General features: G+C 38.6%; 1 protein-coding gene across 2 annotated transcripts in view; it reads right to left on the bottom strand.

The window, feature by feature from the left end:
* Positions 1-17,631, bottom strand: part of RNGTT (RNA guanylyltransferase and 5'-phosphatase) — a 192,174-nt gene that overhangs the window by 106,259 nt on the left and 68,284 nt on the right. For both annotated transcript variants that reach the window (XM_059829856.1, XM_059829862.1), the window contains exon 11: positions 9,727-9,891. In XM_059829856.1, coding sequence (XP_059685839.1) covers positions 9,727-9,891 — 165 coding nt within the window. The remainder of the gene's footprint in view (positions 1-9,726; positions 9,892-17,631) is intronic.

Raw genomic sequence — 17,631 nt, 5'->3', positions numbered from 1 at the left:
CAGGACAGCTGCCAAGTGAAGATTTCAAATTCTAATATAAGCATAAGGTAACATCTTTCCAGCTTCTTATTCGCTACTTATTTACTAGGTTCCTCAGGTCAACCATTACTTGCATTTACAGGAAGAAAAGCACTCCAAAAAGATTTGAGTGAAGATAACCACTAGCACAAAAGCATCTAAGGGTGGAATAAGGCAATACTGCTTTTACAACATTTGACTACATTTTTGAGGAGACAGGACAAAGTGAGGAAGAAATATATGAAGTAAAGAAATAAAAGCAAACAGAAACAAAATGGTAGAGTGGAGATGGGTTAGAAGATAATTAAAAGGAGATGAGATGATAAACAGGCCAAAAACCTGGAACAGAACAGACGGAGTGAGGACTATGGTGTAGGCCAGACACCGAAGAGTGACTGCCAGCTCTGGGTCAGGAAACGCAGGATTGAAAGGTGAGGCGATTAAGCTACTCCTTAAGGCATAGAAAATAAAAACAAAAATAAAAACAGAGAAAAGAAGTCTTTTTGGCATTAAAAACCCTCCAGATGGTAACATTCCCCCTCCACCAAGATGCGGAATTCAAAATCTCCAATAAATAGACAGAGATTATTTGACACTTCTGCTGCTGCCATTGCTGCTATTGAATTCTTTGGTCTTCTGTCTCATGACTGCAAACCTTCTCCACATTTTCCTCTGTGGGCTACTTGGCAACATAAGACAGGGCTTTGTGGTCATTTACAGTCAGTTTTTGGTTAAAAGCTCTCTTGGCAGACATGGTTGAGCTACGCCCACATATTCTGCCTTTTATCAGGGTTCATTTTTTCAGGCCATGTAAATACTAGCTTATAGCTGCCTCAGCTGCCTGCAAAATACTTCACACCAACATCAGCAAGTCATGTACTTACACAATCTCATTCATCATCAGAGGTCCACAGCCACTTAATTTTCCAAAGCAAACCATCTCAACAGTAGCTATACATTTATTGGTACAAACTTTTAAACATTCCACCCTTCCTAACTACAACAAAAGCAATTTAAAAAAAAATAAAATAAAAATCCAAATGTCAAATAAGCCAGGAGAACAAAATAAGTCATCTGTCAGTTCACAGATTTGACTGAAAACTTTCAAGGAGATCCTAGACCATTTAATCTTCTAGCAGAGATTACTCACCTTCATTCTAATCCCTCTAGGACAAGCTGTCATTTTAAAACCAGATAATAGTCTAAGAACTGACAAGTCATTGACATACAGCATGCTAACATTTGAAAAAGGTTGTTCATTTGACCTGTATCATTGTTTCACCTTTAGCCCTATTGTTCCATTGAGAGCGACGGGCACAATTCTCCATGGGACCGCAGACTGCACAGAACGGAACTCTTTTTCTACTCCTGCTAGACAGCATTTTCACTAGACAATAGGTTTTAGTGATGACATCCGGGCTGAGACTGTCCACACAAAAAAGCCTTGCAAAAGAACTGTGGGTTGGTTTAGGCAATAAAAGCCAACACTTGCATCATTTCCAAGAGTTTATTATTTCTATGTACCTGTACTTCCTGTACTAAAGAACATAATGTCCTTGTTGAAAATCCTAAAATATTTGTATAAATAAAAGGCTAAGGGCCCAAGGCTAAGAATATGCAGCATATAAAGCATTAACCTCACTGGTCTTTAATACCTTAACATCAAGGAATCCTAAAACTCTGCTTCTTCCATGGACTGCTACTATGCTTACATGACGGGTGGGAGAGCTGGCAGATTTGGCCATGTCATCTCCTTGAATTCTGAGGCACACTAATAAATGAAAAGAAAACAAGCTATGCAACAAAAGTGGCCAATCATGCAAGTGCAATGACAAACAGCAAAGGTTCAACATTGCTCAAAAATATCTTTATAAAAAAATTCGGAAGTTACAATAAAAGGCAAAAGTCACTCACAGAGTACATGTGTTCCCAGCTAGAACTAAAGAGTAAACCATGTTTAATGATTCTTAGATTACAGAGGCAGACAAATTTAGCAGTACTGCTTTGTCCATCAATATCAAATTTCAACAAGGTAACATTTTCAGAGATTCCGAAAATATACAACCTGCCCTCAGGTGACTGTTCCTTTCCTTTCTTCCTCTTACTACCAAAACTCAGTCTTACAAAAAAAAAAAAAAAAAAAAAAAAAAAACAAAACAAAAAAAAAAACAAAAACCAAAAGTCCATCAAAACATCTCAAAATAATGTTTAAGACAACTTTATAAAGATATAACATTGTAAAGATATAGCACTTCTTTCTAAAATCTAGTACCAACAACAAATGCCAAAGCACAACTATAAATGCTGCCATACTTTGTAACTGCACTTTAAAATTGCGTTTCATTTCACAATAAATTGATTTTCAGATTAGGAGAAAAACAGCCAGTACCCTAACTCTGGTATTAAAGTCCCAAATGCATAACTCTAAGAACAATTTCATTATTGGATGTACTATATAACACAGTACGAGGTTTACTGCTGTTTCAAGTAATTACTTCCACATTTTCACTGAAAATTACTAAACCTATGTGGTCAACATTTGTTTTTCCTAGTATAATTAAAAGTTTTAGCTGCTTATTCTGCTACAAAACATAGCGCTGAGACTCCTGACCTTTTTGAGTAATCTTCCTACAATCCACCCAAGCTAACACACATTTACTGATACGTGCTATTGTTAATGAGAGGAATGGCCAATGATGGCTTTCAATTTGGAACACTATATCTTAACTCAGGTTATAGAAAGGAATGATGGAGGGAGGCTGTAAAGGGAGAGGTCTCCAATACTTACTTTTGCGAGGTTCAAACTGCATCCTGGGAACATATTTCAAAAATTTAAGTTTCTCAAAACAAAAATAAGATGTGATGTGTGGTTCCAGCTGCGTTAATTCAGAAGTACACCTGATACTTTTTTTGACCCTAAGCAAAACCCAGCTACACTTTAAAAAAAACTCCAAGCCATACTGCTGCTGACACAATCTACTGCTTACACCTATTACTCCAGGTACTCAAATTGAGATGCCTATTTCACTTTAGCAGCAGTCATCCAGTATACGTGTTCCCTGCTTCTCTTCAGGCTTTGTAAAGAGCATAAAGCCTAATGCAAAGCTCTCTCCAAAACTTCTTCTCAAATGGAGTAGCTAATAACCCAGGATTTTGCAAGACTGAAGGTAGGACTACAGAATGTGTATATGTACTGCACATCAAGGAAGTCCAACCTATCTCCCTTTGAAATGTACATCGGCTTGTCACTCGAAGTGCACAATCACAAATTATCACCTAGCTCAGAAGCTAGGTTTCAGAATCCCAGATAAGCTGCAAATGTAAGACTGCTTTCACAGAATCACAGAATCACTACGGTTGGAAAAGACCTGTAAGATCATCAAGTACAACCTGGGAAAAAAAAAAACAAAAAAAAAAACCACCACACCCACCACACAACAACAACAAGCCACAACCCACCCAACACCACACAGCACCATGTCCATCAAGCTACATCCCACAATGCCACATCCACACGCTCCTTGAATATCTCCAGGGAGGGTGACTCTACCACCTCCCTGGGCAGCCTGTTCCAATGTTTCACTACTCTCTCAGTAAAGAACTTTTTCCTAATATCCAGCCTGAACCTCCCCTGGCGCAACTTGAGGCCATTCCCTCTTGTCCTGTCACTAGTCACTTGGGAGAAGAGACCAACACCCACCTCTCTGCAACCCCCTTTCAGGTAACTGTAGAGAGCTATGAGGTCTCCCCTCAGCCTCCTCTTCTCCAGACTGAACAACCCCAGCTCCCTCAGCCGCTCCTCATAAGACTTGTGTTCCAGACCCCTCACCAGCTTCGTCGCCCTTCTCTGGACACGCTCCAGCACCTCAATGTCCTTCTTGTAGTGAGGGGCCCAAAACTGAACACAGCATTCGAGGTGCGGCCTCACCAGTGCCGAGTACAGAGGCACGATCACCTCCCTACTCCTGCTGGCCACACCATTTCTGATACAGGCCAGGATGCCGTTGGCCTTCTTGGCCACCTGGGCACACTGCTGGCTCATATTCAGCCGGCTGTCGATCAACACCCCCAGGTCCTTTTCTGCGGGGCAGCTTTCCAGCCACTCGTCCCAAGCCTGTAGCGTTGCCTGGGGTTGTTGTGGCCGAAGTGTAGAACCTGGCACTTGGCCTTATTGAACTTCATCCGGTTGGCCTCGGCCCATCGATCCAGCCTGTCCAGATCCCTCTGCAGAGCCTTCCTACCCTCGAGCAGACCAACACTCCTGCCCAACTTGGTGTCATTTGCACACTTGCTGAGGGTGCACTCTATCCCCTCATCCAGATCATCAATAAAGACATTAAACAAGACCGGTCCCAAAACTGAGCCCTGGGGGACTCCGCTTGTGACCGGCCGCCAGCTGGATTTCACCCCATTCACTACAACTCTCTGGGCTCGGCCATCCAGCCAGTTTTTTACCCAGCGAAGATTGTACCTGTCTAAACCACGGGCCGCCAGCTTCTCTAGGAGAATACTGTGGGGAACAGTGTCAAAGGCTTTGCTGAAGTCCAGGTAGACAACATCAACAGCCTTCCCCTCATCCCCTAGGCGGGTCAACTGGTCATAGAAGGAGATCAGGTTGGTCAAGCAGGACCTGCCCTTCATGAACCCGTGCTGGCTTGGCCTGATCCCTTGGTTATCCTGCACGTGTCCCGTGAGCGCCCTCAAGATGAGCCTCTCCATAACCTTCCCCAGCACCGAGGTCAGGCTGACAGGCCTGTAGTTCCCCGGATCCTCCTTCCGACCCTTCTTGTAGATGGGCGTCACATTGGCAAGCCTCCAGTCATCCGGGACCTCCCCCGTTGACCAGGACTGTTGATAAATGATGGAGAGCGGCTTGGCAAGCTCCTCCGCCAGCTCCCTCAGCACCCTTGGGTGGATGCCATCAGGCCCCATAGACTTATGAGTGTCCAGGTGGCATAGCAAGTCGTTAACTGCTTCCTCCTGGATCATGGGGAGCCTATTTTGCTCTCCATCCCTGTCATCCAGCTCAGGGAGACGGATACCCTGAGGATACCTGGTGTGGCTGTTAAAGACTGAGGCAAAGAAGGCATTAAGTACCTCAGCCTTTTCCTCATCCTTCGTGACAATGTTCCCCGCCGCATCCAGTAGAGGATGGAGATCCTCCTTGGCTCTCTTTTTGTTGTTAATGTATTTATAGAAGCTTTTTTTGTTGTCCCTCACGACCGTGGCCAGGTTGAGCTCTAGCTGGGCTTTCGCCTTCCTAATTCCCTCCCTGCATGACCTAACGAGGTCCTTGCATTCTTCTTCACTTGCCTGCCCCTTTTTCCAGAGGTGGTAAGTTCTCTTTTTTTCCCCGAGCCTCAGCATAAGCTCCTTGTTCAGCCAGGCCGGCCGTCTTCCCCGCCGGCTCTTCTTACGGCACATGGGCACTGCCTGCTCCTGCGCCTTCAAGATTTCCTTCTTGAAGAAGGTCCAGCCTTCCTGGGCCCCTTTGCCCTTTAGGACCGTCTCCCAAGGGACCCTCCCAACCAGTGTCCTGAACAGGGCAAAGTCTGCCCTCCGGAAGTCCATGGTAGCGGTATTGCTCACCCGCCTCCTTACTTGGCTAAAAATTGAAAACTCTATCATTTCATGGTCGCTAAGCCCAAGACGGCCTCCGACCTTCACTTCTCCCACCAGACCCTCTCTGTTCGTAAACAGCAGGTCAAGCAGGGCACCTTTCCCAGCACAGCGCGTGACACACAAACTTCAGAAACAGTGAAATACCTGCTGAAATTCTGCAAAAAGCCCTCCAAGCAATAACGTTGCAGATGTCTGTGATGTGACTACTAGAAGAGACTATGTTTGTTTCCTGAATTTTGATGAAACACATTCTGACCAGTGGTATGGGTTTTCTACTTTTTCATTCTTGAATATGCTGATGCAATCAGCACCTTATCTATGGCCAAAGACTGCTATGTTCAGTGATCTTTCTTTGAAAATAACAAGCATTGGGGATGACATGAGAAGCTACATCTACTATCAGTGAAATACAAGAACTGGAGGTAGGGAAGAAACCCACACTTAAGAAAATGCACAGCTTTTCTGATACCACTCAAGGGTGTAAATCTTTAAGGACCTCTAGTCAAGAAAGGAAGGATCCTGTTAGATCCTTTCTGAAGATGAAAGGATCCTGCTGTTCTTGGAGAAGAACAAAAAAACCGGCCAATTAAACATAAGGAAAAGATCTACCTAAGCAGGTCCCTTTTGTCAGTCCTTTAGCATTCATTCAGCTGCCACCATCTCTGGAGATGGATTTATGGATAGCTGGGTCAATGTGAATATGAGCAGACTTAGAAGCTCGAAGGAATTCCTTGTCTCCCTGCAGACCTTGCTGCGCTGCACACAGAGTTGGTAAACCCTATCAAGACATTTGTCATTGATGCAAAAGAAACCCAGCTTGCAGAAACCCAGAAACAGCTATACTAATGAGGTATTCACTGCTATGAGTACATTTGTTGCTATAGTTGCAGAGATGACTGAATAAACACAGGAAAAAGATTTTTTGGGCAAGGCAATACTATTTTTAAATAGTCCTCTTTCAGAATAGGGCAATGCTTCAAAACAATAGTCTGTTCTGACCATATATAATGAAAAATTCTGTTCACGAATTTGTGATGACTATGAAGATGTAATCCCTGTTTCATTATCCCAGGAAATCACACTCATCAAGTTTGCTGAAGTAATGAAACAAAAAATGTATTTTTGAGGTAAATAAGAGCAACAATAATTCTTAGTCTAAATATTTTTTTTTGAGAATGTATTTTTATGAATATTATTCTTTTGAGCAGATACAGATTTCAAATGTATTTTGAATCTATAATAAATTCCCTTAAACGTTTACCAACATTGCCTTAGATAAAACTCCACATCATTACTGGTAGTACTACCAAAAACGCCCTACAGTTACCATAGAGCATGCAAACAATAATTAAGTATTGACATAAAACTTCTTACTTTTTGAAAACAATGATCAGGTTTAAAGCCTCACTAGAAGTTTTCAATTATAACAGTAGTATGGTGAACATGTTTCACTAGGTAACTGTCACTTTAAATCAGGACAAGGATTGTTTAAAACCTATAATGTACATTGTACAAAAAGAATATTTAAAGCCCTATGGTTATTTCAAAGCCAAAATGTAGAAAGCTTTAGAGTCTGTCCTGATTGCCACTTAAAAACAAACACCCCAAAACCAAACAAAAGAAAAACAAAACGGAAAAAAAAAAAGACACCAAAAACCCCACACCAAACCCAAATACCCCAATAAATTGAAAACATATAGACACTCTTATCTCAAAGATGTTTTTAAGGTGGTGATAACACATTAGGGTGAGAATTTGTTGACTGAACTGCATTTGCAACATAACAACCTCAAATGCAGGTTGCAAAGTCCTTGAAGCCTTACCTGGTACTGCAGACTTACTGTTTTTTAAAATCATGAGATAAGTAACAAAACCCAAAGAAATAGCCACGCTTCACACTTTCAGATGCCCTGCTCTCTCAAACTGTGTAAATCACCACTGTATCCTTCCCCAAGGGTATATTCATTGCTCATAAAAAAAAAAGCAGCAAAACTCAGAGGAAAAGGAACCCTCAAGAGAAAGAAAATGTGCTATGTTACTGTGGTGCAAAACAGCTATTGACTTTTACTCACTCTAACTGGAGGGAAAGTTAACTGACAAAAAGAGGCCTAGTTAAAAAAAATAATCTTTCAAAACATATAGTTTGATAAAACCCAGGATATTACTCTTACTTGCTCTATTTTCCTAACCAATTTGATCTAATACACGCACAAAGCAGGTAAATCAAAGATGTTTGAAATGAATAAAACAAGGGAAAAGTAACACTGGCTATTCGCTCTGCGCTGCCAGTAACGCTACACCTCCTGCTCCCTCTGTGTATCTCCAACTGCTGCATACAGGAATATCCTTCACAAAAATGAAGAAAATTGGCCAGAAAACTGCTTCATTCCATAATTCACAAGTTAATCAAACCTGGTGGCAATGACAAGGACAAAATAAATATTGTCCAAGCATTAGTGTCAAAAGCAATTTTAAGTCTATTATCAAATAAATTCTAGCCATGTATAGTTTTTTCTCCCTCACCAACATATTTGATGCTTTACTGCTGGGTAATAAGAAAGTCAATGTCTTAAACAGGTTATGCTCAGAGCTTTGAGAAAGGCAGAGAAAGACCAGTAAATAGCATCATTTAATTGCTGACTTTAAAAAGTGCCGCAGTCAGAATTGTTAAAATTCAACACATTGGAAAGCACACAGACAATTCAGAAATCTCCTTTAGACAGGAAAAAGAAAGCTCTTGAGGATAATTTTAATTTCCTAGGCTTTGGGAAGCAGAGGATCGTTTCAATAGTGATGTGCTGGCAATTAGATTTAACTAGCATGAGATGTGTTTACAGATGTTTTACCTAGAAATTTTCTAGGAATGCTTCCAACCTTGTTCTTCCTGTGATTTTTAAGTGAGGTTAAATAACCTGGAACTTCAGAACACTTCAGGAAACTATAAATTATGTAAGAAACCAATGTTTAAGATGTGTTCCTTTTGTTTTAGTTTATTTTAATTTCAAGCTCAAAATTACATATCCTAGACAAACAGCCTTTTTCCCCTCATGAAAAATTTACTTCAGATTTACGATGTTGATCTTAAATAGACAATCCAAAAATGCAACAACATAAATACAGAGAAGCGATGGAAACATTTATAGTGCTTTATCCACACAACCTTCTCGTAGAATTGTTCGTGACTTAAACTTTCCTAAGACTGCTACTCTCTGCCAGGTTTTTATGAAAGTCCAGCTTATACCTTATCTCTTTATTTACTTTTCAGTCACTCTTGGATAGCCAAAATACCATTACTGCTCCTCTTGGGGCGAGATTCATTACCTGCTACAGGCTCAAAGAAATGACAAAAGCAAATGGAAGATGACAATTTGATGTTCATTGCTCTGTGTTGATGAGACACAGGACTACTTCTAACAGCAATGCTGAGAAAAACAGGTTCCTCTAGAAGAAAGTATTATCCAGGAGCCATTTAATTCACAGAAGAGAATAAGTATTTTACAGAATGTTAGGATATGTCTATACTGAAAGACAGGAACTCATATATATATTTGCAAGTCATATGCACTACTTCGAACACCTAGGGCAGTATTTTAATAAGTAAAATGTGGAGACATTAACTAGAATGGGCTCTTAGCAATCACTGCTGAACATGAAGTGGGAGTTCAACCAGAACTCATGATTCTTATACTATGGCCAAATCAGGACTAGAAGTAAAAAGAACATTAGATTCTTACCTATGAAGGAGGACAGTGTAAACAATATAGCTCTCAGATATTCCCTTGAGCTCAGAGACATTTCAGACCTAAAGCTATTAACTTTTAGGTCATCATTCAACATTACAAAACTGAAGAATTAGGTTTTGCCAAAGTACAGGTTTTAAATATGGGAAACAGTAATTCAGTAGGAAGAGGTAGCCTAAACCCACTTTTCAGAGTATCCCAAACTGCCAATCGCACCCCAAGGACTGCTGAACACTCGGTTAGCAGAGGAACTCACTGGAAGCTCAAAAAACTGAGGGGAAACCTATACCCAACACTGCTTTGCTGCCTTCAGCGCCACAGCATAAACAACTGAAATCAAGTTTACCTTTCTTGAGGTGTAGATGTCGAAAAATGGCTTGTTTCGAACACTGAACGGTTCCTGTGCTTTGTCGATAAGACCATTCTTCATCTTTTCATGTCGTGGAAATATAATCTCCTTCTCTATACATGCAAGTCGAACATTAAAATCACAGTCTCCAACAGGCTGTCCCTGCCAAGTTACAGAAATGAGTATTAGAACCAAACCAAACACTTTGCAAATTATTTGAACAGTCTAAGTTTTCCTTACACAACGTTTAGAATCCTACAGATACACAAAAATATTATCAAACCACCATATGTTTTTGCCAAATACTTGGTTTTCAAGCATTTGTCTCAGGCTGTAAAAGGTTTAATCAAGTAAAAGTTCATAGAAAGATAAAAAACCTATAATACGTATTCAAGCATATATGAGTTAAATACCTAAACAGCTTTAAAGTTAAGCAAAATAATTTAAATATTCCCTAATTATAGCTTTGGATATAGCAGCTACATACTTTTCCATATAGTTTTCCTCTGAAGTCATTTAGCTCATTTTTTTCATAATACTTATAATGACAACGCAACAATGTGATTTACACAGTTAAACAACTCACTGCTTTAAATGTACTATACTGATGCCTTGAAAGAAGCACTAATTATCTAAACATTCACTTTTCTGTCATAGAGAAGAGAAAGATATAGCTGCAGTTGGAAAATGTGCCAATAAACAGTGGCTGTAAAAACCTGCAAGATAATGTGATGGCTTGGTCACAAAAAGGTAGTAAAAGCCCTACTCTAAGTCTCAGTAGTGAACTTTGACCTTTCAAGATCTGAAATAAAACAGCAGCTTTGCATTGCTCATTATACATTTGGAGCACTGCACCAGATCAGTATGAGTGTTCAAAATGCACATTTGTCAGATTAATAATTGCTCGTAATGGAGTTTATTATATTTTGAACATTAGACAGTGAGGAGAATGCACTGTGGATATCACTAAGAGAAAATAAGCAACTGGCAACTTACAAATTCTAAAGTTAGTTTCAATCAGACTTCCATAGCAATAAGGCACAAAACTCATAGATTTGCATTGTTACAAGCATGATACAGCACTGAAGTTATTTACATGAGATCATCCCTCATTTTGCCACCCCATTCACACAAAAAAATAATTTTGAAAAACTGTCCCTTTCACAGTCCACAGAGAATAACCTCACAGAGCTTTGGCTTCAAAGGCAGAATTTTTCAAAAGTTGAAAGGAACGAGCACAGGCAACTGGGAAGACATGGGACTCTAATCATCAGTGGTAGCGGTACAGATGAGCAGGAGAACCAGCAACCAGGTATCTCCTGTACTAAACACAGCTAAAAGAAAAATGGAAAGATAATCTAAAAGGAAAAAAGCCCCACACTAACAGGCATCAAAAGACAATCAGAAGCGGTCAATCTCAAAGAATGCAAAGGAAATAAATGGCAAAATGACATCCTGATGAGGCATACAAAGGTAAGAGACAGAATGAGTAGTATCTGAACAGATACCTTAATTAGGAGAAAAACGGAATGCCAGTTTTAAACCAACGTGAGTTTAATCAAGTTCTTTCCAAACTCATCCTGGCTTTCACCAGAATCTTCTGCATTTCATGCTCCGAAAGGGGCATTAAGTTTCTCTTACATTTCTTTCCTAGCATTAGATCCTAACTACATGTCTATCAAAAGTCCTAAATTGTTTATTGCAACAGCTTTAAGAACTATGCATTGCTCCCATACCACATTCAATTCACAACCACTTTCTTACAGGCTTGGCTTCAGTCTGTACAAGGGGAGGCAGCACAGCTACCATCACTTGGGGGGGAAGCACATTCTGCACAAAGCCAGTGACAACATGGGTGAAATGTCTCCTAATCTCTGGTCATTGATTCATGCTTGTGAAGAAGAAAGCCTATTTGGCTGTTAACTCTGCCTTCACCGTTGCTTTCTTTTCATATATGGAGGTGTTATTAGTAAAGACCCATTCAAATGAATGGAAAATTAGAGTATGGGAAAATCCGAGAGGCAGGAGAGTGGGTCACTTTTTAGTCATTCATTGCAGAACACAGCTGCATGATCTACAGATTTTTAAGGGCTGCACACAAAATTCTGGAGGATTGTTCTTTCTTTCTTTCTTCCCCCATGTAGAGCATACCTGATTGAAGAATTTTCCTGGGAAATGTGTATACATATTTTTTATTATTTCAAAGAACACCATAAACTGTTCTCTAGGTAGGTTTCAGCAAGATCTAGTGCACGTGTTCTCTTCCCTACAGTAGCCTTTCCACTCAGCCACATTTTATGAGTAGGTCTGAAAGAGCAAATGAACTAATTAATGTTTCAAATATTTGAGCTTCCAATAAGCAGTAAAGTTATTTAGAGAGCTTCTTTACAATGATTCATTCAAAAATGCTTTCACATAGTGACTTACATTTATTTCAATCCCTTAGTAGTTGAATTAAAAGCTGAGACGACTTCATATGCACCATAAACCAGCGGAATCACTTTGTTTTCCTTTAAATAATCCTTTCACTTCTCACATCTACTTGGAACTAATTATTGCCTACAGCTCTGACAATCATGTATTTTTATTTCAAAGCTTGTTAAGCAGAAGGGTATATTACCACTAGGTTCCATCATATAAAGGTCAGAGCTAGGCTGACATAAGATTCTATGAGATGGGAAAACACAGATAATGCTGCGGAGCAACTTCTTCATCAAACAAGTAAACTAAGTAGTTAAGGAGTATTTCATTCTCCCAAAATCATACGACATTAGCAATACAAAAATTAACATAACATTGAATTTAAATCAAGGACAGACTGAATAAAAGCAATATTGGAGGAAGAGGGCTTTTTCTTATTAGACACTTGCCGTAATTACAAAAAATGTTGCTAATATACAATGTATTTATCCCAAACAGATCCAAAACCTTTAAGTGGTAAAATCCTAGCTTTTAGCAGTAAGAAGGAGGGTAACGTAGGCTGCAATAAATAGTTTGCAGACCCTGAGAAAAACAGGATTATTTAGTATATAAAGCACACATTCAAAAGCAAAACCAAGACATTGATGCATGTATAATCTAAACCCAGGCAACAAATACTAGTATGCTTTTAGGCAATATAAATGTTTTATTCATTTAAGCATTCAGATGTTTGAGATTTTATTTCAAGTTTTTACTTTCTGAGAGGAATGAGGGTCATCACTACCTAACAGCATATTTACTGAAGTGCATTAGATGATAGTTCCTGTTCTAGACATTTTTCACCTAAAATAAGTTTGTTAGCAAAGGCTAAAACAAAATTAACAAGTAGCATGTGTTTCCTATCTATGCTAGAATGTTACACTTCCCCCTCATAGTAATTAAAATGTATCTTGAAGCAAAATATGGAGCCTCAAGACAGGAGTCATCTGTTGAATCAACACCTCTTCCTCAAGCAGCTGAATTCCCTTCACCTGTTGAAACTTTGTGCATTGCACTAAGAGGTCACAGCAGGAAGGGGGCTTGCAATAGATGTGACACTTTAAATATTGTTTTGATTTTAAACACAATCCTCCACACATCCTCAAAACGTAACATGAGATTTCTACAGAGCTTTAAAATCCACCCAGGACTGAACATTTCTAAATTTAAACTTACAGTATTTCAAATTAACTTCCCAACAAAATCCATACATAGTAAGTTATATAAGAACTTAGTGTACCACAAAAGAAATATGTGTTTAAAAATAGTAAAAACCAGGGTCTGCAGCTCATTTAATATCCATTGTTTGAGGGGGTGGGGGAAGGCAATTTATTTGCTGAAAGGAGCTAATGAAGGAAAAAAAAAAAAAAAAATAAAAAATCACAGCCCCAGTAACATTCCTCCAGATTGGTCTGAGAGACTGAATTTGGTCAAGTGTCAGGCTGTTCCCCTGCTGTAGTTCCTGCCCTCCTCCCAGTTCACAGAGACCTCTGTGTTGAAGTCACAACATCATGCCAATGTGGCTACACGGGCTGGTGAGTAACTCAAATCCCAGGTCATTAAATACAGCAAGATGGCAGGAATCGCTCAGACGGGTGTAAGAGGATAATGGGATTTCTGCCTCAGTCCCCTCTCTCTCCGCAAGGAGAAAGGTACCCCTGAGGAGGTACCATCACCCTCCAGGTTTAAGTCTCCCTTCCCCCGCCTCTAAGGTTGACCTTGTGGCTACAGTTAAGTAAATTCGGTGAGATTTACATGGGAAGTCCTTTACCTAGATGGATGCAGTACAGACGACAAAATGGGGTATGTAGGTGCTAAATTCCATAAAAGTACTTTCTCTTAGAATTTGATATTTATCCGTCTTTTTCCCAATGCAACTATAGTAAAAAGAAAAATAAATGCCTGGGCCTATGTACACAGCTGATAACTAGCTTGGGCCAGGATAAATTGAGAATATTTATTCTCTTCCTCCATGAGATATGGTTCAAAACCTACCTGCCATCAAAGCGCGCTCCATTTGCTTCCCCAGAGCAGTGACTTAGACATGAATAATTCAGCACATACACACATATACGTTCCACGCACGTCTTCACTTATTGAGCCATAGCAGAACATATGTCACAACTGTCTTAGCTTTAATGATTTTGAGAGAAGAATAAAGAATAAGCTCAGGCTGATATTCTACCCTGTGTTTAACATTATTATTGACAATTCAAGGCACCCACAGCTGACATCTGCATTTCCAATGAAAGCCCATTATTAGTTCTCCCATCTTCTGAAGACCATGCAGTCTAATATTTTGCATTTTATATTAATGGTCTGGCATGTATTTCTTCCGACCGTGGTTTTATAGATGCTGTTATTTTTTTGATACACACAGCTTTTATATAAAAGCAATCTGAAGGTGCTGTTTCATTCTCCAAATAAGATTATTGCTATATTCAATCACCTAAAGGTTTTTTTTCATTTCCGATGAAGTCTTCTTTTCAAAACAGAATTAAAAGTAAACTATTAGAGAAATGAAAAATTTTGTAGAATTATGACTCTTTAAGTTTTTCATTTCTAAAAGGCAAAAGGCTAGACAACCATTATAATCTGAAAATACATTTTAAAATTTGTTTTTTCTGACTTTTATCATGCAAATATTCAAAACAGATATGGTAATGGCAAGGAATTCAGCAGTTTCAAAATGGTTTCTAAAATTTATCTTGGCATCAATGAGGTACAGCATGTGAAATATTGTTTCAACTGTAACAACTCAACCAACGTGCTGCAGGAAAATAATTACTATTTATACGTTGTCAGCTTATACAATGGAATATCGCTTTGATTTACCACAGAACAAAAATGGTTTGGGGAACAAGACCTATTAAAAAGATTGCATTAGACATGTATTAAATTACTGGTATTTCCTTTAAAAAAAAAAAAAAATCACTGAAAATAAATTCAAATATGTATAAATTAGCAAAGAAAAGAAGTTTGTAGCCCATGCATAAACATCAAGGCCTAACAGAGCATTCAAATATAGCTCCATGCTTTATTTTTTATTAGCAGACATAACTTGAACGAAACAGCAGGACTGTCAAAACTGTGACTAAACAGAAAAGATGAAAACAGAAAAAGTAGACTGTACTACAAACATTGCTCCCTTCCTCACTCTTCTCCTCCCTGGATTGCTCAAAACAGAATACAAATTCAAGATAAAAACGATAAAACCTTATAACTACAAGCAGAAGAGAAGTACGCTTCACCAGTGTAAAGGTAATGCATATAAGGCAGAATATTTACGATCAGTTGAAGTGACTGAACTACAGTTCTCACCACTGACGTTGTGCAATAAAGAGGCAGACCTATGGAAACAGGCATCTACCATGGATGAACACCTAAACCCTCTCTTTTGAAAACAAAGCTCAAGCTCCAGTTTGGTGCCGAAAGCTTAGTAGCTGCTATTTTGGGAACACAGACAACTCAGTCAAATTCATTGTTTGATTGCATGTACAGTGGCTTCATTTAGGATCTTTATAATCCTTATAAATCCTTCTGAGCCTTCAAAACAGAACTCAATAAGGGGATTTTACTGGGATGTAAATGATTAAAACCGAAAGGAATTATGTTCTGTCTAGACTGGCTGCCTCCCCTCAAGTAATCTGAGGAGTAGGTGAACTTCCCATTTTTAACTACAGAAGTAAAAGTCATAATTCTAATAACCCGTAACTGTAAAATAGATTTGCCATCATCATCATCAGATATTTACACACAAAAAGACTGCACATGGTTCTCCCAGGGGAATATAAATTTAAATAATTTATTTTGCACTGAATTTAGGCTATATGCAAAGTCAAATATCGAACACAGGGCTTTACTGCTTCTGTTTTTTTCTAATTATTTTTCCTACTGCTGTTTTTGCACATAGTATGGAGGCATCCTTACTTTAATTACAACAGATACTAGATGGTCCAGTCACTATTTTTTCTCTTTCTGCTTCTAGTCTCCTCACACTCTCTTCCTTTCTACCAGCCATTCACAGTGACTCTTCATAAGAACGACTATTGCTGGGTTTTTACAGGGCTGTCTTTATGACAAAGAATTATCACTCCAGTGAATTAAAGAACCGTGAGAAAATTCCTACATCGTAAAGACATTATTCAGGCCATTTCATACTTGAAAAGATTGTGGCACTGATTTTTTTAGAATATAAATCACTTCATACTATTTAAAATAAGACTGTCTAGTACAGTAAATATGAAGTCTCCTAAAAACTAGAAAAGAGAAAAAAAAAGTAGTAACAACCAGCACTGATTCACAAATACTAACTCAGAAAAGGAACCTTGACAGAACTAAAAATTAATTATTTGCTTGTAATAGATACTATACTTCTGAAGGCTTGTAAAAGATCTATAATTTCAGTACATAATCTGTCTTTAAGATATCTAGTTCATTGTCTGCATGGTTAGCTTATGAGTAAGAAATACTGATTAATTAATATTATAGTCATTTCGAAAGAAAAGTGGTATTTTTCTTCATACAAGAATATGAAGAAATATATTTTTCTTAAATAAGAGAAATATTCTAAAAAGGATGAAAATACGGCCTTCACATTCTCTCCTAGACCATAACAGTCACTCAGGTTATTCAAACATATTAGCCATGGAAAAGAAAATATTAGAGAAGTCCTGCTTTCACCTTCACAAAACCTATCCTGAATTATATAGTTATTTTAGATTTGGTACACCCGTCTGATTACTTTGATTATTTTTTTTCTTTAGTCCTTTTCCCCTAGAAACAGGGAAAAGATGGGAAGGCAAGAGACAGGGAGAATGCTGAAAATATGAAATATTATGGCTAGATTAATTGTAGAAAAGGAGGAATTAAAACTAAACTAGGGAAGTAAGACACAACAACATTTAAACACACTCCACTGCTTCCATATGATGTCCCCCCAGCCATCCTCTATTTTGCCTATAGTTTTTCCTGTTTTGAAATATATTGGACAAAAACCGCCCTGTGTTAAGATTTCGTTCCCAGTACTTAGGAAATTGGACACGATAATGCAACTGGAAAACCTGCCCCACTGTAAAGTTTTTCACCACTTTCCACTTCAGTTGTGATCACTGCCAGATTCTTGAGAGATTTGAATATTTGCCTGAGACAGAAGTTGGGTTTAAGTCCACTTGGCAGTTCCTGTGGGAATGACTGTTATAAACTGCAAGCTGAGGGAGACACTTTTTCTATTCAATCATATGTTACAGTTCCTAGCACAACAATAAGATAAATACTGCATATAAAAAGTGAGGTTTTTTTAAAGCTAAAAATGTGAGAGGCAGAAAACTTTAGTAAAAATACTGAGAAAAGCTCTTTAAAGAGATCTTCTAAGAACAAAATAATTGTTTGTGGACTTCATTCTCTAAGTTGTATAAGGTTTGAAATATTTCAGAGTTGTTT

The sequence above is a fragment of the Gavia stellata genome, chromosome 2 (genome assembly GCF_030936135.1).
Source record: "Gavia stellata isolate bGavSte3 chromosome 2, bGavSte3.hap2, whole genome shotgun sequence".
In the NCBI taxonomy this organism is placed as follows: Eukaryota; Metazoa; Chordata; class Aves; order Gaviiformes; family Gaviidae; genus Gavia; species Gavia stellata.
The sequence above is the reverse complement of the archived record's forward strand: the minus strand, read 5'-3'. Positions and strand labels throughout refer to the sequence as shown.